This window comes from Trichoplax adhaerens, genomic scaffold (assembly GCF_000150275.1).
Source record: "Trichoplax adhaerens TRIADscaffold_2 genomic scaffold, whole genome shotgun sequence".
In the NCBI taxonomy this organism is placed as follows: domain Eukaryota; kingdom Metazoa; phylum Placozoa; class Uniplacotomia; order Trichoplacea; family Trichoplacidae; genus Trichoplax; species Trichoplax adhaerens.
In genome coordinates this window covers 2,419,232-2,441,083 of record NW_002060944.1, presented here as the reverse complement: position 1 = coordinate 2,441,083, position 21,852 = coordinate 2,419,232, and the positions used below count along the sequence as shown (strand labels likewise).

The 21,852-nt window shown below is 32.9% G+C and overlaps 4 protein-coding genes across 4 annotated transcripts; 2 read left to right on the top strand and 2 right to left on the bottom strand.

The window, feature by feature from the left end:
- Window positions 1–1,932: 1,932 nt before the first annotated feature.
- On the bottom strand, window positions 1,933–4,487 carry TRIADDRAFT_21278 (uncharacterized protein; the record flags this gene model as incomplete). The annotated part of the gene is made up of 12 exons (XM_002109234.1): window positions 1,933–2,051; window positions 2,200–2,299; window positions 2,485–2,616; window positions 2,700–2,828; window positions 3,018–3,070; window positions 3,176–3,223; window positions 3,295–3,417; window positions 3,560–3,655; window positions 3,732–3,870; window positions 3,955–4,032; window positions 4,124–4,195; window positions 4,332–4,487. Coding segments are annotated over 12 exons (1,245 nt in total), but the record flags the coding sequence as incomplete, so codon positions are not given.
- Window positions 4,488–7,149: 2,662 nt separating this feature from the next.
- On the top strand, window positions 7,150–11,431 carry TRIADDRAFT_20693 (uncharacterized protein; the record flags this gene model as incomplete). The annotated part of the gene is made up of 15 exons (XM_002109803.1): window positions 7,150–7,263; window positions 7,497–7,598; window positions 8,051–8,162; window positions 8,281–8,376; window positions 8,490–8,580; window positions 8,669–8,768; window positions 8,857–9,084; window positions 9,731–9,970; window positions 10,056–10,173; window positions 10,313–10,362; window positions 10,493–10,581; window positions 10,734–10,811; window positions 10,882–10,999; window positions 11,065–11,176; window positions 11,268–11,431. 15 exons carry the CDS (start codon window positions 7,150–7,152, stop codon window positions 11,429–11,431), a joined length of 1,812 nt encoding a protein of 603 aa, XP_002109839.1.
- Window positions 11,432–12,687: 1,256 nt separating this feature from the next.
- TRIADDRAFT_53129 (uncharacterized protein) lies at window positions 12,688–16,666 on the top strand (the record flags this gene model as incomplete). Its single annotated transcript, XM_002109802.1, has 14 exons — window positions 12,688–12,796; window positions 12,996–13,147; window positions 13,325–13,421; window positions 13,544–13,793; window positions 13,884–13,987; window positions 14,936–15,009; window positions 15,121–15,162; window positions 15,246–15,330; window positions 15,464–15,579; window positions 15,688–15,840; window positions 15,964–16,042; window positions 16,190–16,257; window positions 16,350–16,467; window positions 16,554–16,666. 14 exons carry the CDS (start codon window positions 12,688–12,690, stop codon window positions 16,664–16,666), a joined length of 1,560 nt encoding a protein of 519 aa, XP_002109838.1.
- Window positions 16,667–17,249: 583 nt separating this feature from the next.
- On the bottom strand, window positions 17,250–21,759 carry Syt (synaptotagmin; the record flags this gene model as incomplete). The annotated part of the gene is made up of 4 exons (XM_002109233.1): window positions 17,527–17,843; window positions 18,085–18,217; window positions 18,596–19,021; window positions 19,515–20,042. 4 exons carry the CDS (start codon window positions 20,040–20,042, stop codon window positions 17,527–17,529), a joined length of 1,404 nt encoding a protein of 467 aa, XP_002109269.1.
- Between the last annotated feature and the right edge of the window lie 93 nt (window positions 21,760–21,852).

Below are 21,852 nucleotides of genomic sequence, written 5' to 3'. Positions count from 1 at the left end.
AGAAATGGGGAATTTAACGCATTGTATCGGCGATAATGATGATAACTCCATTAAGGAGACATGCTCACAATCACCGGAGCTAGTAACTGATTTCAATGATAGCCTTATTGCTAGCATGCAATGGATTGAGACCGTACTTTCCAATCGCCTAACTGATGGATTACCCATTGAAGAAGCTACACCAAAGGCTGTTAGGTTCTCAGATTCTGTTGATAGCGAAACAACTATATCTTCGGGTATTCAATTTGATATTACTTCTAGAAGAGTAAGAGCTAATAAGATTTCAAAGTACTCAAAAAGAAGTAGTTACAGTATAATCTCTGGCTTTCATAATGACGAATATTCGTCAGCGGATGTAAAGGAATCCAATGTTTGATTTTGTTACTTTTATTTTAAAATAGATTTTTGATAGAATATTATTGAATGACTATTAAAATTAATATATATCGCAGATCTAAATTTGTAAAAAAGGATATAATTTTGGTAAAACAAAAACATACTGAAATGGCCATTTACAGTAAATAGTATTTATTGCTTGATTTATTTTATATTATTTTGCTATTAATATTAGTTTCCTTATACAATTATGCCTGAATAGACTATTTCTTGATATAAATAATGCAATTCCTAGTCGGCGATAAATACTTACTTGGTTGCCGTCGGTTCAACTGTGTGAGGTTATTTCATAATTAAATAGGAATGGTCGTTCGTTCGGCCATACTGCACATACGGGTAGCGTGCATGATCGTCACTTTTACATTCTAGCTGGAGTAATTTATATTACTGTGCGATATGTTGATAAGATGTGTTATATACATAGTGTGGACCAGGCATGTTATATTCTGCATTCCGAAATTAAGACTATTGACTATTAATTTAATATACAATTCTAATCAAGAGTTCTATTCGAAAACAGCCGAAAAACTTAAAAGCTCGTATCTCATGAAGTGATTACTGTCATTTATGTGTGCGTTACATTACAGTACTGAAATGATTATGTGCAATTTAACTGTAATTGATATCTTTAACTATCCTATTAATTAATAAAGAATGCTATTATATACACTACTGTAATTATATCTTTATGCAGCGCTGTATGATGTGGACACGTTAGAATTTCTACGCTATCACGTTATTAAAAGTTACACAGTTTATTAATTGCAATTATAATGATATATTGCCAAGAGTTAAGTTAGTTTCTTATATATGTAAGGATACAATAGAATAAGCACATAGCTTTACAGTCGGTGAGAATGCTCGTGATTTCGCAATATACTCTGGCAAAGCGTACAATAACGTACAATAACTTGAACTCAATTGCGAGTTTGCTTCGCTTCTCTTTGTTTTGCTATATACTTAATAAAAGTTCAGATAACTCTTTACAGCTTATACTCATAAATACGGATCTCCTTGTCAATTTAATTACAATATTACAAAGGCCAGACGCCAATAGATATATGATGCAATACATCTACTAGAGAATATATGACAATATATCCATACCGAATGAAGAGGTTTGTTAGCTGTACATTATAATTATCATCAAATCATAATACGTACAGTAATTATATTATCAAAGCATATTCATCCGCCTCGTAAAATAATTCGTAATTGATTCTATACTGATGCAAGGTAGTACGTTTCTTATTCATTTTCTAATAGTAAAGCAAACCGGTTAAAGTTGTATGCTTGATTGCTATCAAAGTTTTCATCACTAGAGGCATTAGTATTCGAATCGTTTTCCATCTGGCTATTTTCTTCCATTTTTGCCGCATTACTTCTGTAATGGTTCTGCTGTAATAGCTTCATTGCTTGTATATCTTCTTCTTTCCAATCTTAGCAATAGCGATCAGTAAATAATTTATAAAATTGCTCTATTAGACACTATGAGCCATAAAATATCAAGGAATGTTTATGATGCGGTACAATCTATTATAAAATAATCTGAGAAATATCAAAGTACAATAAATTACCTGTTTTAGCCATAAAATTAGGAGGGCGCATATAATAACAAAGTCGACCATCGGTATATAATCGTAACAAATTATTAGCTACATAGGGTATAAATCAATAAAATTTTAAGATGATCTTTTTGTCCTTTTAAATCATTACATCATTAAATGCATAGCAACTTCAGTAACTTTCTAAATTGTTTAGAAAAGTTTACGAGACAGATATTCATACGGTGTACATTTATACCTGCTCTATAAACATCATTTCTTGCAGCTTTCGCGGTCTTGAACCCGTTTTTCATGGCCCATGCTAGAAAATGATCATAACGAAAGTAATTTAAGGTACGCTATCTTTTTATCGTGTATTACATACACTGACACATATATCTAAATGTACTCGCTTATGTTTACTAGAAAAAACTATTATTAGCAGGAGACCTTCACAGATCATCCAAGCAGACCATGTTAAGTTACATTTACTGCAAGCAATATAGAATGATCGTAGATGCTTTGGTTGGCCGCCGTCTTCCACACTAGGATTTTTACAGTTACAGTCTGGGTGCTTAATATTTAACAGCTTAGGTAAGGGAGTTCCAGCTGCAATGTAAGCAATAGAAGAATATGGCTCCTTCACTTGTGAAATTGGATATAATCCAGATAAAATCTGAAATGGCATAGATTAAGAAAAATCCTTTTAATACATTAAATCAAATAAGCCGTAAATACCATCAGAAGTTAATGTAGCACTACCTGTAACTGTTTATCTATTAGTGAAGGAAATATTATTCCTGGACTATCGCATAATCGTATGGTAGGACACAAGTAGATAGTCTGAAAATGTTTCGTATGGCCAGGAGAACGAGAAGTGCTAACAATCTAAGGAATCAATCAATTAAATACAACAAGCTCTTCTTAATTATAGAATGTAAGTGCACCTCTCATTATGAGTGCAATTCTAAAAATATAGCATATTTACGTATAACCAATCCGCATTTCGTATACTAATTATCCAAAATTTTCAATGCACGTCGAAGTACTGATATTTCACTTCAGATTTAAACTTACCTTTTTGCCAATTAAACCATTTATGACTGATGATTTACCAACATTGGGTTGTCCTAGAAATAAAAGCAATCATCTCTATCGTTTTGCAATAAAATAAGTAACAGTATGACTTACATCTATGTTTACTGCATATTGTCACCTCTATACGAATAACTTACCTATTAGTCCAATTGTTATCATTTCATCCTTGATATCATCGTCACTATCTATTTCATAGATTGTCAAATAAAATAAGAAGTAGATAAATTTCTAGAGTAATTCTCGAAATCTATCTTACCGTTTGTTTCTTCTCGATGACCTGTGGTATTGTTAGACTCCGATTCCGAATCAGATTCCGACGAAAGCTGATCTTGATCAGTTGAAGGTATTATCTCAATCTTTTCCTCCCACTGAGATAAATCTAAATACATAAATATATCAAGTAAACAAAATTGAGCATGATCTGCTTCCAAAAGAATTTATAATAAACGTAAACATTACACTAATCATTAATAAGCTAATAATCGACATAAAAATTTACTGTTGAGAAAACATTATCTAACCAGTATCCGGAAATAGTTCACGGCAAACATGAATTAGCTGTCTTGACCCCATAACATTCAAAATCTGGCGTGTCCTACGGCGTTTGCGAGTTAATGCTGTTCAAAAAATATAACTTCAGTCTTTGTTATAGCTAGTAACGAATGTCAACACTGCACATAATTTCGTCATTACTATTTTCTGCGGTGGTTGCTGAAACTCCGTCAACATTATGGTATGAATAAGCAGTGAAACATACAATTCGTAACTTCGAAAATTTTGCCATAAAATACTGTTTCCATGCAACTACAACAGGCGCAGGCACCAAATCTATCTGTAAGTACATATTGGAATCAGACCCTAACGAACAAATGCCGTATTCTATTAAATCCAACTTTAACCACCAGAGGATTTTCACCTTATTGAAAACTAGAACGAGACTCTTTTTCATATCATTAACAACGTAATCATATAAAGCTGGAGGAAAATGGAGTATCTATGAGATCAAGATTAACACATTAGATAGGAAGAAATATTATCAGAGAACACAGAAAGATGAAAATACAGTCGTGCCATTTGCTATTTACAGGATTTTTAATGTCAACAACAACTAGAATTAAATTCGAAATTTCTAGCACACGCCATAACTGTCGCCAGGTCTGTACAATAAAAACATTACAATTAGAATAGATATTATGACTATCGTTAGCTAGTACTTTCTAGACCGAAATACAGCATATCAGCCTTAATCCAATATTACAATATTGTGTTAAGACTAGATTACAAAGAAATTACTTCCAAGTTATGCTCAAAATAGCTTAACGTCTCTTCAGAGTGATTTTGGTGGATACTTTGAAGGTAGTTGATAAAGTATTTTTCCTCGTTCCTCTCGACTTGATTCTTAGACATCTGATATGACCAATTCGGCCGTTTAGGTATATCTAATACTGCATTACAATAGCACAGATAAGCAAGAGCTGTAAAGTCGTCTCTTGAATCACAATAAATCAATTTTCCAAATTATCATGTTGCATAAATTACAAAGGATGAGCACTACTATTACCTGAACCAGGATAATAAATATCTTCTATGGCTACTTCCAAATCAGTCTACTATGTTACAATAAGGCCAATCATGTACATTTATAAGTTAAAACAACTTAACTCTATTTAAAGGATAACTAAATTACTATTCTATGATCCTTGAAATGTGCACTATAACCTCTCTTAATCGTTCAATAGGTTGATGAGACAGGGCTTTTCGTTCGTCCACTGTCGTCTTCTTCTCACGCCAGAAATGTATTCGGTACCTATAAATTTTAAAAACGTAAGTTGTATTATTTGGAGATTATAGCTTCGTTAAGAGTCTATTAAATACGCCTTCTTTCTAAATTCTAGCTAGCCATATTGGAAAGATCTATAATAGCAGATTATTCATAATCCGCTTAATTAATTCGGATCTGTAAGGCGATTATAACATATTATTTAATAATCCGGTACTTAGTAGTACGTCCGACTCTATACTATTGAATATGATCAAGGATTAACCTATTAGCATCATAATCTTTATTACAGATGTTATCCGGTTGGGTATGCAATTTTAGTATTTCCTTTTGCAATCCCTGTAGATTATTTCCAGTATCATCATATGCTTTCTGGGCAGCACTATCAGTATTGTAGAGGCCATCGTCTAGTCCAGAGACTTGCTCAGCAGCTATTGTATCAAGAACAAAATGAAGGCATCGTTATTACAGTGCTCACATAATTACAGTATGTAAATATGTGATGTATATACTGTACTAGTGCAAAAAAAAGCACGATTTTCTATATGACAAGTATATAAAACTTTAAAATCCGGTGATCGCAAAATTATACAGTAAATTTAATAAAGGGACTTTTCGTTTTAACCAAGGATCTCTACGAACAACATAATGCACAGAATTACAGATGCAGAAGCTATCTAATCAAGTTAACAGTAAACATTACAGTATGCTTGTAAACTGCGGTTAACAACTTTGTGCTAAGGAGTAGCAGTAAAATTTGATTTAGCTCGAGCAGTACCATGGACTTCTAGAACTGGGGATCTAGAAGTCCATAGCAGTACACAGCATACCGTACTTAACTGCTTATCTTATTCCTACAAAACTTACAGGAAAAAATTATCTGATTAATTATTTCCGTTCGCGTGGCGACGTTATACCCGTATATACCTCTTTTACGTTCTCTCTTCTCCTGCAGTTGCTTCTTCTTTTTCTTATTGCTATAGGGTCGCTTTCGCTGCATTACTGTAAGGATGTAACTCCTTGGGGATGACTTTCTTTTAATACTCGTAGTTAGTAACGTATCTAGATTGGATAAGGTAGAACAGACAAATCCTATTGTAGTAACAGCTACCTACGTTTACACTGTACAGTATGTTATCAATGTTATACTCGTTTGCTATTTACAGTTAAAATAAAATATTGCTGATATAATGCATCACAAAGCGAGTAAATTTCATTATCATGTACAGAATTAGAGATAACCGATATACAGACATATGCAGATACTGATTATAATCACTGAACAGCAATTTCCAACATAATTCGCTACGTGCACAGCTCTAGAATATACTGTACCAGTACTCGTGTTCTTAATTGTGGATTTACTTGATACAGAACGTCAAGAACTGAGTAACTACTGCAGAAAACTTGTTGTCTAATGATGGGGCAAACTAGCTGTAAATTATATAGATTATCACACACCGTCTTGACTATTGATAAAATAAGAGAGGTGAAAGATTAATTAATGGATTATAAGCATGGTTTTACCTGAAATCTGGTTCACTACTGCATAATGCACATGCAAACTAATTTACAATATATTAGCTGTAAATACTATACAGATAAATTTTCAAATTTTTAAATTTCGAAACGTTTTCACAGGTACACGGACGGCTACACGAATAAAAGTAAAAGTACTGTACTGTACAGCATTGTACATCTGTACTGTACTGTAGTCGAGCAGTCAAGTACTGTACAGTGTATAGTACTGTGGTTCTTATACTGTACTGCACAGTACTGTACCAAAGCCGCTACAGTAGTCTACTGCACTACACTGCATAAATTCGAAAGATGGCGCTTGAATCTGATGGTAATCGAAAATTTTGCTTAATATTAATCCCTGATTTTTATCCTAGTTGGCATCTTGTATTATTAATCCAAAATATGAAAGCCTCAATTATTAGCAAGACATCATCATTATACTGTAATCTTACTGTGTATATTTGGTATAATATTGTAAATTATAGGTAATGCTTACAGCCTGATGGATTCAATGGTGGATGAAAATGTTTCTACTTTTAAAGACCTATATACACAAGTAAAACCCGATCCTTACTTTCCATATACGCAGACTATTAAAAATGAAAAAACGCCCCTTATTATCGACAACGGTAATGATTAAGTCCTTTTATTGCATAGCTGAATTTGATATTGTACGAACTGGATATACGCGTACTACATTTTGTAGAAAGCTTTACGTAACCTCACTTTAAGATGTCAAAACTGCGTGATATTGTTGTGATGACTTGACGTCTGTTTAAATTTACTGCAATACGTAATAGTATAAATTCGATGTTTTTTATAGGCTCATATCAGTGTCGTGTTGGCTGGGCAATTGATGATAAACCAAAGATGATTTTCAGAAATCTAATGCTTAAGTCAAAGGGGAGGAAAGGACAAATTCAGGTAGGCAACAATTGAATCCCTTTTAAATTTAGCTTTGACACCACGATTATATAGGTACTTGTACTTCAGTTCAAGACATTTATGTTACTGCATTTATTCATAGATTAATAGATACTGATTTTCACAGCAGTAGCGTTTACGTTAGTAATGTGTATAGGTATCATTAGTTGAGAAAATGATTGAAAAGCATAATTTCTAACATGTTGTGTATAAACTCCGGATAATATTTACAGGAAGAGATCTCAATAGGAAATGATATTAACAACTTGGAATTATTACGATGGTCGTTAAGAACTCAGTTCGATGCTGACGTTGTTACCCATTTTGATGCACAGGTCTTGCAAGATTTTTATTAAAATAGGTGGAAAAATTTTAAACATTTTAGTAATGCATTGCACCCTACGGTATTTATAGTAACTCAGATAATGACATTTTAAGTACTGTATATTAATGGTAGAAGTGGGACTATAAAGTTTTAATGTGTACTCAAATTGATACTTTAAGTAACACAGTGATTAAGCAAGGTAGCTATCTAAGAAGCTACGCGTCAATTCTTTAGCGCACATATACCGCATAAAATACCTATTACAAAATAAAATGGCACGTAAGATTAATATACTGTATGTGTAAAAATATGTCTAAGTCATAGCTATGGTGAGTTATTCGCAATAAATGCAATCACATGTACTCAGTTCAAAATTGATGTTAAATAGTGGTACAATGCTTCATTCTGAATTTACTTCCAAAAAATCTATACTTAGCTGCGGAATTCATTAATATTTTTTAGGAACAAATCTTAGATCATATCTTCAGCCACTTGAGTATCTCATCTGAACAAAGCATCGATCACCCCATTTTAATGACGGAGGCTGTGTGTAATCCGAATTATTGTCGTTCATGTAATACTTTATTTAACTTATCTGATTAATTGGAATGCAATGCATTTCTTACTAAGCCATTAAAGAAGTTCTTATCATGCTCACGATGTTTTCTATATCTGAATATTTGTGTTATTAGTAATGTCAGAACTGTTGTTTGAATGCTACCACGTCCCACAGATCATTTATGGTGTCGATAGTCTATTCAGTTACTATTGCAATGCGAAGAAGAAAGGTAAAATTTGAATTTGGTAGTATTAATTGCTTGCTGCTCAATGCCAAACTCAATTTAAATGTTCAGACACGACGAAATTTTCCTTAAATTTCATATATTCGTAGGTTCGCTAGCTAATACGGCCTTAATAATATCATCTGGATATCAAACAACACATGTATTGCCCTTTGTTGATGGCATGCTTGACGCTGCTAATTGTAAAAGGTCTGCTTATTGTTAATAAAATTATTGTAGTCAATTGCAATTTTATAGCGTTTGTAATTGTATTTCTAACGATAATAATACTTTTTAGGATAAATATCGGTGGAGCATATTCCACGATATTAATGCAAAGGTTATTACAACTAAAATATCCCCAACATGCCTCTTTGATTACTTTATCAAGAGCCCAGGTTGTAGTCTTCATCATTTTTTTCTTTTGAAGTAAAAATCCTAATATGTAAAATTAAAAGCGTATACTCAATGCACTATTTGCTTCAGGAATTGGTACATGATTATGCTTATGTCGCTAGCAATTACAATGATGCTCTAGATCAATGGTCATCACCTTCATTCTACCGTCAAAATGCACGTAAAATCCAGTTACCATTTAATCCAATTACTAGCACTACTAATTCCAATGGGAAATGTGAAGAAAAAGAAAAATTAAGGCGGCAGAAACAAGGGCAAAGATTGCAAGAACTTAATGCCCGTCGGCGTGACAAAATGGTAAATATAATTTAAATTTTATTCACGCTTATTTGAAATATGGTTTACGACTTACATGAGCCATTACTTGAAAGCTTGCTGTAGAAGAAAAGAAATTGCAGCAATTGCAAAAGATAAAAGAACTAGAAGGCCAAGAAGATGAGCTGTGGGTAAGCTGAGTGCTAAAATTACGATAATAACTTACTACAAATATAGCAATAATGATACTGTTCTGTAGTATTCGATAGCATAAAGATTAATAATTTCATAATAGTAATACCGATTTGTTGATATGATAGGATGCATTGGAAGAGGCAGAGCTTGAAGGTGTAGAGGTACATCTCTCGATATATACTCAGGTTGCATCAATGTCCCCAATAATATGATCTTCAAATTGTAGGAGTTAAATTTCGAAATTGATCGTTTAAAAGCTTCTATTGCCAAGAGACGCGAAAAGGCTACTAATAGTAATGGTCAAAGTAATAGCAATAAGGTATCATGATGATGACCCAACAGTAAATTTTTATCTCTTAGAAATACCTATAAAAGTAATGTTTTTCGTTATTCCGTCTATAAAATCGAAAATAGCTATGATAATGCTGCTATACTTTATTTTACAATAATTTCTTATTCATTCCTGTCCTGTCCTAAACATTTTTCACTATAGAGATCAGCAACTAAAGCGGTATATGACCTCCTTGATATACCGGATGAGGAATTAACATCTGAGCAAATAGAAAAAAAGAAAAGGCAAAGGATGCTAAAAAATGCCAGTATTGGTAGAGAAAGGGCTAAGCGTGAGAGAGATGAGCGGAAAGCTCAAAAAGAAGCACAGGAAAGAGAAGAAGAACAAAAACGTCTAGAAGACTTTGACGGATGGCTGGAAGGAATCCGGCAACAACGAGAAGTAAATTTATGTTTAGCAATGTGTATACTGTACAAGTAATCTTCATGTATAAGAATTTTATTATTTTTATCACTATTATTCTCAGGAAATATTGAATCAGCGTCAACAGCGTCGATCTTTGAAGCAGAACATGGCTTCACGAAGAAGCCATGCGGCCCAAGAAAGAATGCGAATTATTACAAAGTTGGCCGACAATACTGGGGGTAAATTGTACTGCTACTGTACTCCTGCATACCATTACAATTCCTTGATTATAAGCTTATGCAATTTTACTATAACTGTAATCTGTTATCACTTCTTAAGTAGCCTCCGGGAAGGGCGTTAAGGGTTCTAAAAATGAAGAGGATACGTTTGGTCAAAATGATGAAGACTGGATGGTTTATAAGGCAATTGTGGGTCTACGCGTATAATCCGAATGCTACGAAATAGTTTTGCTTTTTTCTCTTATTTTAATTATTAATGTAGTACGCTAATTACTTAAAGCTGACATCAATGTACTTAAGAATCGTTAATTTGATTTAGAATTTGGATAATAGCGATAGTGAGAAAGAAGAAACTCGTTTAAATGAATTAGAATCATTACTGAAACTGTATGACGAAAATTTTAGAAAGTAAGAGAATAGCATGGATATATTTATAAATAAGATATCGATAGTCCCATTTTCATATTGTCATATAGCTACTGATGCATGTTCTTACACTTATTGAATGCTATATTGTATACATGCTAATATATTTGCGTACATATGTTATCAAATGGAAGAGAGATAGAAGATAATTCACCAGAACCAGCAGACGTAGCTACGCGCTACCAGCTTGACATTGGAATCGAGAGAATGCGGTACATACTCGTTCTTATGCATTACATTCTTCTCGTAGAAATGATACTGAGACATAATCTATCAAACTAGGGTCACCGAAATGCTATTTCAGCCGTCTATTCGAGGTGTGGAGCAAGCCGGACTGCATAGCACTATTGCCTTTGTACTAAAGCATTATCCAGACAATGTTCAGAATTTACTGGCTCAGGTAAACGATTGAGTAGTCTATATATATCGGCTATTGCTGTAACTAACGTTTTAAAAAATTTATAGAATATCTTTGTTACCGGTGGAAATTTGCAATACCCTAATTTTGATGACAGATTGAAAAATGAACTACGCGAAATTCGTCCTTTTAGATCAGATTTTAAAATAGCATTTGCCGGTATAGATAACGTATCATGTCTTATTTTATTGTATTAACTCATTTACTGGAAGTAATTATAATTACCACGTGATAACTTTGATTTTGATAGATGATATGATGTCAGACGTATGGTATGGTGCAAAGCAATGGCTTCTTGACCAAGACGACCTGCAGTCTGTTAGTATAACACGATCTGATTATGAAGAAAAAGGTGGAGAATATTTAAAAGAACACGTAGCATCTAATAGATATATACCCTCTCCAAAAGGGTGATTACTGTAATGTACATAGCCGTACGTAATAAATAATTTAATGTTTTAATGTATATTATAGTTTTATCCGATTTCAACACTTTTCGATCTACTATTCTCTGTAATAACATATACACGTATTGCATTGTTACATGCTCTTATTATATGCTGACCGACACCAGTAACTTTACACAATCCAAATAAAAGCCAATTTAGTCGAAAAAATCTAACATAAGACAATTTACTAGCTTAAATTTGATTATTTAATGATTATAATAATAATAATTTTCGGATACTAGACAATACTCGTATATTTACATTAATGTTGACTTCCTTTTGACTGTTGGTAATTAAATAATTACTGGCTGATATTAGCATTCGAGTATGTGGAGTGAACTTTATCAACCTACATATGTAATTCATTCTCACTTCGCACTGTGATTGCTTAAGTTCTTCGTCACAAGTGTTTACATCAATGTTGACTTCCTTTTGACTGTTGGTAATTAAATAATCATTGGTTGATATTAGCATTCGAGTATATGGAGTGGACTTTACCATCCTATATATGTAATTCATTCTCTCTTCGCACTATGTATGCTCTAGTTCTTTACCACAAGTGTATATGATATACCTACTATACTAACGCATGAATCAGTATTTAGCAGTTTAAGTATACTGTACTGTACTCTACTGTACACTTACTGTTGACAATGCAGAAAATTCGCTAAATGAGGTAAATATTAATGCTCGTACACGCTACTAGGTTAATAGTTAATTTGAATGGAGATCTATTAACGGATGGGAGAAAAACTTCAGCTAAAATTCTTCTCCAAAAATTTGGTCCAGCCTGCAGTAGTCAATTAATCTTGGCCGCTAAAAGAAAATGATTTGAATGATTGATTTTAATGTCTGTGTGTCTGTTTGTCCGTATTGTAGATCTTTTTAGACTGTACAGTACAATACTATATCTCACTCCTTTCAGGAACAGTTTTAACTACAGTCTAATACTGCAAGTAAGTTCAGTAGTAGCTGCTCCTTCGTGCTTGCAAGTGCAACGGCAATGTATGACATGTGAATTGCGGTGGTATCCTGTAAATCAGACGGAATGGTAGTTTTGATATGATTCTAAGGGATCACTAGCTCCACGAAAACATACGAAGGTGCAAAGGCATAATACTGAGTTAACAATTATAAATATATTGTGTAGTTATCCTATGGCCATAATTTTCTATTCCAGAAATTTTTAATAAGACCTCAGTTCCTACTTACTCGTAAAGTATGGCTGCATCATCCTCAATTGGCAACCCGTACAGGAATGGATTTGAATTGTGGAGAAAAACGATAAAAGCATGTCGTTATGCAGTGGGTCCTAGGGAACACATACCAGGTGTGATCTGCAAGCGTTCCTAAAAGAGGAGTATCAGTGAATGTATAAGTAATACAATTACATGTATTTGGCTATGCATATCAACATCTTATTACTATCTATACCAACACGTCAATAATCCGATTTAAAAATTGATAGAACTTAAGTTCGCCTATATGCGAATCAAGGTATCTTACTAACGATGGATACTTTTCATTAGACCTTGCTTTCAGGTTATTGTGTCGACACCATAATGTGCAATTATTTTATACACCGTTATTGAAAGCAGAGGAAATCCTAAATGACTGGGATAGCTATAAATATCATTTCTTAAATGCGAATAACTTTCAAGATAGACCGCTAATTGTTCAGGTGAAATTAATAGTAGTAAGACAGGTGTCCTATAAACTATGCACGTGTAACTATTTACTGTACAGTATATGTATGTTCAATTTATATTTCGTAGACCTTAAATTGATTGTTGGCAATACTTGAAGGATCATCTATTTTAGTACTTTATATTAAGTTGTGATGACACGTTTACTGTAGCTATGTTCAAGAGATCCTAACCGCATGCTACAAGCAGCAGAAAGAGTTGACAGTCTTTGCGATGCTATCGACCTAACCCTGCATTCTGAGACTAATGGTTAGTTCTACTAAATTTGGAAACTCTTAATCAAATTTGAAAGATGAAATTTACAATTGTTGAATTAATCCGTTAAATTAAAACCTAGCCTCTGTATTATTTATTTTTTATTCTTTCCTTAGCTAAGACTATATTAAATCAAGCTGTTGGGAAGGACTTTCAACTACTACAAAGAATGATTTCATTATTAAGAGATAATTTAAACATGCCTGTAGCCTGTAAAATTAAAATTGCAGCTGACAAGGATAGCTCAAGTCTGATAAAATATGCAAAACGTCTAGAAAGCGCCGGATGTCAATTACTATCTATCGGCTGTCGTCATAAAGAGCCTCGTTTTCGCTTGGATGATTGGAATATTGTTAAAGCTGTCAAGTAATCTACGGAAAAGAAGAGACTGTCTATCTTATAGATATGAAACTTGCATAATAATTTTTTAAACGGCTTCTATCTTCCCCGTTCTAGGGATTCTGTGGTCATTCCAGTCTTTGCTTGTAGTGATATCAGTACTTTAGCTGAAGCTGATCTTTGTCTGGAATATACTGGCGCTCAGGGGATTATGTCGCACGGTACTAATTTGCTCCATAAATCATTAATCAGATCTATATTTATAAACTTAAAATCCGCAGTTATATTATAAATTAGCGTTATCTCATAATATTAGTTAAATACATACGAGTATATGCGCTGATATTCGTATTTTAATACCTAATTAAACATGGTAGATATTTCGTGAGAAACTTTACTATCGTTTATTTGGCGTAGATATTGCAACTTCTTATATTTATTTCATTATTCCAACAAAATCAATTTAAAATTTCTTAAATTCGGTTTACTGTTACTCTATCTATTGTTAAATTTCAAATTAATGTATGTTACAGTGAATATTTTGCATAATCCTGGCCTATTTACTGGATTAAATCCATCATTATATGATACAAGCAAAGAATTTTTAGATTTATGCCGCCAATATCCAATGTCACCACAGAAAATTAGACTTTATATTTATGCACTTTGGAATAACTAGTAAGTAATAACATAGTAGATGGCTATAGAATTTATAATATGGCTCTAGAACAATCGCAGATATGAGCTAATTAAACAGTTGTAATTTAGTATAAATAAAACAGATGATGAAGCAGCTATAAATCTAAAGAAAGAGCTTCATCATGCTTGGACCTACGAAGCGATAGTTGCGGCTATTGAGAAGTTGAAGGAAAATTTAATTAAGGTCGTTTGCAATTCAAGTACTTTTATACGTTGGTCTAAGCTAAAAAGACACGTTTAAAATTTACTGGATTGTAATTGTTGTTCATGACCTAATCCTTAAATATATTAAAGAAACATTAATAAAATTGAAATAGGTTGAAGAAAGTGAATCGAGCAATACTGATGGCGCTTCAGTATCAATTCCTGTTTGGCGTTGTCATTCTGGTTTGGCATAGTTATTACATTTAATTGCAATCGCTATTTAGCACAGCATGGAGTTAAACTCATATGCTAATTATTTCCATTAGATACGGAACTTTACTACCGTCAGATAAAAACTATAGACGATTTAAGAAATCTTACATCACCTCTAACATCAACGGTATGTTTGCTAGAGATTTTGTAGAGTTCATATAATGTAGTCAGTAATACTTTATTATCTAGGATTTCTAATGAAATTAATAGCTTTACCGCTTATTCTGTTAAAAATTAGATGTCTGGTACGAAACGAGAGAAGAAACGGAAGCAAATGAAAGTCAGTTTTGCGCATATGCATCTTCTATGACGAGAAATGATAGTTGTACATAATATAATTATTGTAATGCATTACAACTGCAGATTAAACTGACTTTTAAAAAGCAACAAGAGCGGGAAAAGAAAAAGCTAAAAAAACTAGATCAACCACTTAGAGAAACTACCGACGGTATGATCAAGTATAAGCTTCTCGATATTTTTTCGTCGTATAGTTTCGTTTAGGATCCAAAATTGTTTCTGTCGTCAGACTCAAATGTGTTCGTACGGTAGTATCACTTATTCGTATATAACTACATACTTAGATTATATTACGAAAAGGCAGCGGCACATATTAAGAGATGGAAGATTACGTACCGCTATGTGTAGTGGTCAAAGAATTGTTATCGACATGGGGTTAACTGAGGGTATGACTAACAAGGTATCCACTATTTTACTTTACTTTTTTCTTTCGATATTTACATATCTCTAATGATGTTTTAGGAAACTTGTTTTGAAAAGTCATTAAAATCATTAACATCAATTTCAGGAAATATCTAAGTTATGCAATCAGGTTGGTAGACTATATGGTTCTAATTGCATCGCAGAGGATCCTTGGCATATCTATTTTACAAGATTTGGACAAGAAGATGAATTGTATCAGCGATGCACGGAATTTCACCATGGATTCCAAAATTATAAGGTTTTTTATATATTTAAATAAAATGGAATAACTAAATATAACGGACATCGTACGTAAGCTATAAAATTAGAAATTGTAGCCCTTAATCTCCTAAACCTGTTAATTATACGTGTGTGAAAATAGATTGATGTAACTACCGAAAGTGTTTTAGAGTTATTTCCTCCGGAAGAGATTGTTGTTATGTCACCTGACTCAAAGAATGGTAACTCATAGCTAGTATTAGGGAAGACTGCATATTTAAGTAGCCTGTACTGTAACGGATAATTACTGCCTTTATGGAATTAAACATGTGCCGTAATATGCTTTTTTGAACTGATTCTAACTTGATATCAATATATTCCACTAATAGTATTAAGAAAAATTGACTCAAGTAAAGTATATGTTCTAGGTGGCATCGTTGATGAAAGCATTCGTAAAGTATGTTAAAATATATGGTAGCGGTAGTACTTTTGCACCTGCAGTTACTGGTGAGAGAGGTATAACACACGTTTATTATTTCTACCTTTAAGCGCATATCACTGCATTATGGAATGCAATGTGAAGTCGCTACATGCCGCTTACCAATCCCGGAGTACATGATGAAAGCTGAAAAAGGAACATACAATCAGGTCTTATCGATCAATCAAGGTATGAATCAGTTTCGTTAACATGAATAAAATCAAAGTTTTAAAGAGACTCAATTCCTCGCGTTTTTAACATAAATTGAACGTCAGTGTTCGATATACTACTTCACTTCGCGAAAACTGGTGATTGGGTAGAATCCCTGCAAGTTGGTATTCCTCAAAGGAAAGGATGGATTCCAAAAGCTACCAACAATCAAAGCTAAAAATAATACTAGCAATAATGATGATGCTACTTTTATGAAACTTCTCATATATTACAAATCCACAAATAATTAGTACTTCGGTTGCAAAGTCAGATCTTTACTTCTGATTTAATCTACCCTGGTACATTCCTTTGCCTCTTTCTATACTACCATCAATAAATGATACCTAGATTGCCTAACCATTTACAATTGACTATATATCTGTGTATAACTTGGCCGCTTTTTAATACTGAAATAAATTTTGTGCAGCCTTGAAATTATATAGAATAGCGATTGTTTATTTAGCAGATAACAAATAGCTAATTAAACAAGTACCATGTTGTAAAAGTGGTTTTATATGTTTCCTGCACATTTCTTTAAACGCATTGATTTGAATTTTTTCTAAATTTTCTCCCATGACGCACATATAATGCAGTATTACCTCATTGCATTAGGTATTAGGCTTATTTAATTCTCATAGGGTGGTTATAAATATTGCTTGTAACACAGTAAATATGCATAGTGTTAGTGCTGGCCTAAAAATGTTAGTAGGCAGCTTTTTACAAAATTTTGGAACAGTTTTAAATTACGATAATATTTAACATTAATATATGAGTAAAGGATCGAAACATCCTGTATTAATAATAAGACACCCAGAGATAATTTCTTATACCTTCGTAATATATGTAATAGTTCCGTAAGATTCTATAATTGTGGTCGCCACGCCCAAGTAGGCGGATCCTAAATCACTTTCATAATTTTAAATAATTGCCCCATCGATAATTATAATTATAATTTGAGGCAATATGGGCGGCATAAATACGAGAAATTATTATCTAAAATATAGGTAGCCTTGTTCATCACACCATAACGAAACGGCATCATACGTGTATGTTCAAGGGAAACCAAATCTTACTGATTTCAGTTGACTGAAGGGAATGCAAGAAGAAGGGCCCTTGGATATCCTTTCCAATAGATGGACTCCCTTCCATAATAATGTAACCAATGGTATAATATTCAATAGGGGCTTGATCATGTATAACATCAAATCTAATCGTTGCACTCGCCAATTCCATAGATGACACCTTAAAATGGAAGGTTTCTTCATAGATGGGATTCAAAGATCGCCTTTCGGTTTGTGTTTTTCTTTTCTGTGTCTGTATTCTGGACGTATTAATAGTGATTTCCACAAGAGCGTCTACAACAGCGTATGAATATTATAATGTTGGTTAGATAAAAATAAAGCACACCCTTATAGTCCAATATTTATGAAATTTTTAGCATAATTTTACATATGACACTGAGAAAGTATTAAAATACGTGCATTTTTATCGAGATTGAATATAATGAATATACGAGTTTTCTAATTAATACAAGACGTTTTTTTGTAATAGATGTCGGCGTAAATGCTGCATCCGCCCTATTAATGCGTGCTTTACCCGATAAGCTGGTATTGATATCCATTGGTAACAAATTTCTTGCTTGGTGAACAACGACGATTAATTCCTCATCATTTGCCTCTGATGGCACGTGTCTAAGAGATAACTGTATTTCGCCAGGGCTCGGAAATTCCTATGCAATAATGAAACAATAATTTAACATTGGAAATAGGAGTATATTGTCGATTTACAGTTGTGCAGTATCATTATATACAAGTACTAGCATAAACAGCCTTTACATAATCTATCTTATATTCCAATTCATATTGATTTATGGTGAGTATGTAGAAATATTAATATCTAAAGTTACCGTACAATATACAAGTTTAATCTTTATCATTAGAACATAGCTTCGAAGTAGCAATAACTCTTAACTACAAAGCAACAGAATTCAATTTTGTAGGTTGTCTTTGATCAATAAGATGTCTTTTTAAGAAAATATTCGGAAGTTAAACAGGAACTTAAATACATTTTATTTTATTTAAAGCAAAATTATCTACTTATTCATTACCTTAGGACATACTCCCAGTCGTTTCCAATGCAATGATAATTCTTCTTTGAAGGCATAGAAACCCAAAGGAAATAAAACTTGACCCAAAATTTTGTGTGGTTTTTGTTTGTTGTAATCTAAAACTAAAAATTCTATTGATTTCCTTTTAAGATCTCTTACTGTTCCTTTAAAGCAAAACGTTGTATTAAATACAGGTTGAATAGTCTTGCGCTTGATTTTTGTGACTCCTGTCAAGGTATCACCGTCTTGAGGCAAAATTTGAATCATAACAAATGGATCACACAAATTCTTGTGCTCTTTCTCAAGCAGATTAAGAATGCTAACCACGTTTACGAATAAAGTTTGCTCTGTTTCATTATACTTGAGTGTAAACTGGATGGATCCACTGACTGATAAATCCTTATAATTTTTGGGTAGGGTGTTAGCCTAGGCAAAGTAGATTCTTACAATTACTTATCATCGCTAATTATACGAATGGTAATGTTATTTTTATTCTGTAATACGTATTATGCAATCTTTTCAAAAACTTCAAGCTTTTCCATTAAATTATGTAGTAAACGTTGTGTTCGCTGCATAGACGTTAACGATGGGGGTAAATTGACGCAGATATACTCCACCTGGTAAGCTTACTAATTCTGCCTTTACTTAAGATCTACTGCCTTTTAAATACTAACTACAGTCTAAGAGGCCACACATTATGCCGCGTTATATCCGCAATACCGTATCATACTCTTATCTTAGTAAATCCACTACATGATCTCATCTTAACACTGCGTGTAGTACGTCTAGGTAACTGCTTATCGTTTCAACTATCTTACTGTACACTGTACATACGTAATAGTAAATAATTCTAATAATGTTATACCTGTGTGTTTCATAATTCTAATTGTTAAAATTATCAATTCCTAATTTAGCATACCTTCGATGGTCCTCGCTTGCTCAGCTGTTTAACTAGCATTTTGCTTTTTATTTGAAAAATTTTATTTAATTCTTCTCGAGTTGATTGCGCTTCTTTCAAGTTTAAATCAGCGCTATAACTTCTCTGTAGCACCCTCGGCAAATTAGTACCTGAGCCCAAATTAGAAGTCTGTACGGTCGATGATAATTCAGTCACCGGTATCTCGCTATCACTTAAATGATGCTGATGTAATACACCATTATGCCGACCACGAGCTGACCAAGAAGTTGAATTATAATTAATCTTATCTGTTTTTACTGTCTTGTTTTGAGGATTATCCAAGGAAGGAAAATCTAAAGATAATTTCTTGACTTCTTGTTTTGATCTTTTAATGCGATAATATCTTTTAGCCATTTTCCTGCTTGTAACTAGAGCTGATAGTTCAGCTGCATCAATTGCGCTCATTTCTTTACGTCGACACCAAATACATCCTAACAAGTATACTATAATGCATACAGCAACAATAGCAGCTAACAAATACGCCACCATAGATTGAATTGGATATGTAGGTAATGATTCGAGTTTCTATATGTGTAAAAGGAATTTATTAAGAGATGTTATATAGTATTTGAATTAATAAATACACAAACAAATAATGCAAGCGAGTAACCAATAATTCGACAAAATCTAAGATCCTGTCGCCGGTCCTATCACTGAAGGCATCCGAAGTGTTAGTTGAAATCTTAGATACATAAAAACTTTAGAACACTACTAGTCTATGTATTACTTCAACAAAGCGATAAGGATGTGATGTAAACATTTTACTAATTTATAACAACTGCAGAGATAGCTAAATATTAACCTTATAACATAAATTATAACTATCAGAACGATTAAACAAGATTCATGAGAGGCGAACCGGTGACGCAATACTATATTGGTAATTTAGCCAATTACAATCAATTTCTTGAGTTTTAATTTAATTTATGTTTATTGTCGATTCTTGCATTATCATTAAATTATCAATTGTAGTTCTACGGGTTTAGCATTGAAGTTAAATCCTTGATCACCATCGGAATTATTAATGTGCGCTACAGTTGGATGCAAAGCTTAAATTAGCTTGACTACATAAATTAAGAAATTTTATTTTTATTTATCAAAACATGATGGCGATTTATTAATTACGGCCAAAAAAATTGACTCCACAACTAATGGCTATTAATCTCGATAATATTGTAATTTTAGTACTACAGTAATTTCACAATCGTTCGTTAACTCTGTGATAATGAAATGTTTATATAAGTCCGAAATACTTACCATTTTATTAATCTGAAGTCTTAGATGTAATCCTTTTTCGCAATCTTCTTTTGATATTGGATTAATGTATTGCGTTTCATCTAAAAGTCGGCGAGCAAGGCCGTAAACATGGCTCTGCGAACGATCTTTCTCTCGTTTAAATATTGATTAAATTTAGGCATATATCGGCAAATTACGATAATCTTAACTGACTATCCATCCACGACTGATAGCAGTCCTACAACAGTAAAATATTCGATAACTTAATACAAGTAGAAGTCATTACTTTATGATTTAAACAAACAAACAATAAATTGATCAAGTATGACAGTCCATCAACTATGGTATCTCTTGCATAAATTTTGATTTCACTACAGTAGCGAATGAAAATGGTTAGAAACGACAGTATGGCCTTTATCTTTTTAACTGAGTAATGGAATACGTAGTGATAATCTAGTGATAAAATATTCAAAACTATGGCAATAATTTCAACGAAAATGATACAATTGGATGAGAATGCTGAGGCTGACGGTTATGATTTAATAAATATAAGAATAGTGCTATAAACTTAAGCTTACTTACTAATAAAATTTAACTTAATATTTAATGCCATTAGTTGGAAGAAAACACCACTTGTTGAGCGTATGTATTATTACATGTTACTCTATAGACGTTACTGAATCGTCAACAAAGACGCCCATATTGTTAATAATAGCAAAGAATGGACGTCCTGCCATTTCGAAGGATCAGTTAAATCCTTGAAGTTTAAATTTAGAGTAGTGTCCGATATAGAGAAATGAACTAGCGGTTATACTGTTAATCTCTATGTAAGCCCCACAGTTCTATGCTTCAGTGTTAATAGATTACTGTATCGGTTTTCGCATGTATTAATTATCCAAGTATTAAATGATAAATTTAAATCAAATTATGGAACTAATCTTGGAATCATATCTTACCCTTTAACTGTCATGGTTACTAAAAATTACTAGAGCAATATAAAAACATCTTATGAGTTGATTAATTCATACTCTGACAATAGCATACGCTACGTATGTAATTACAC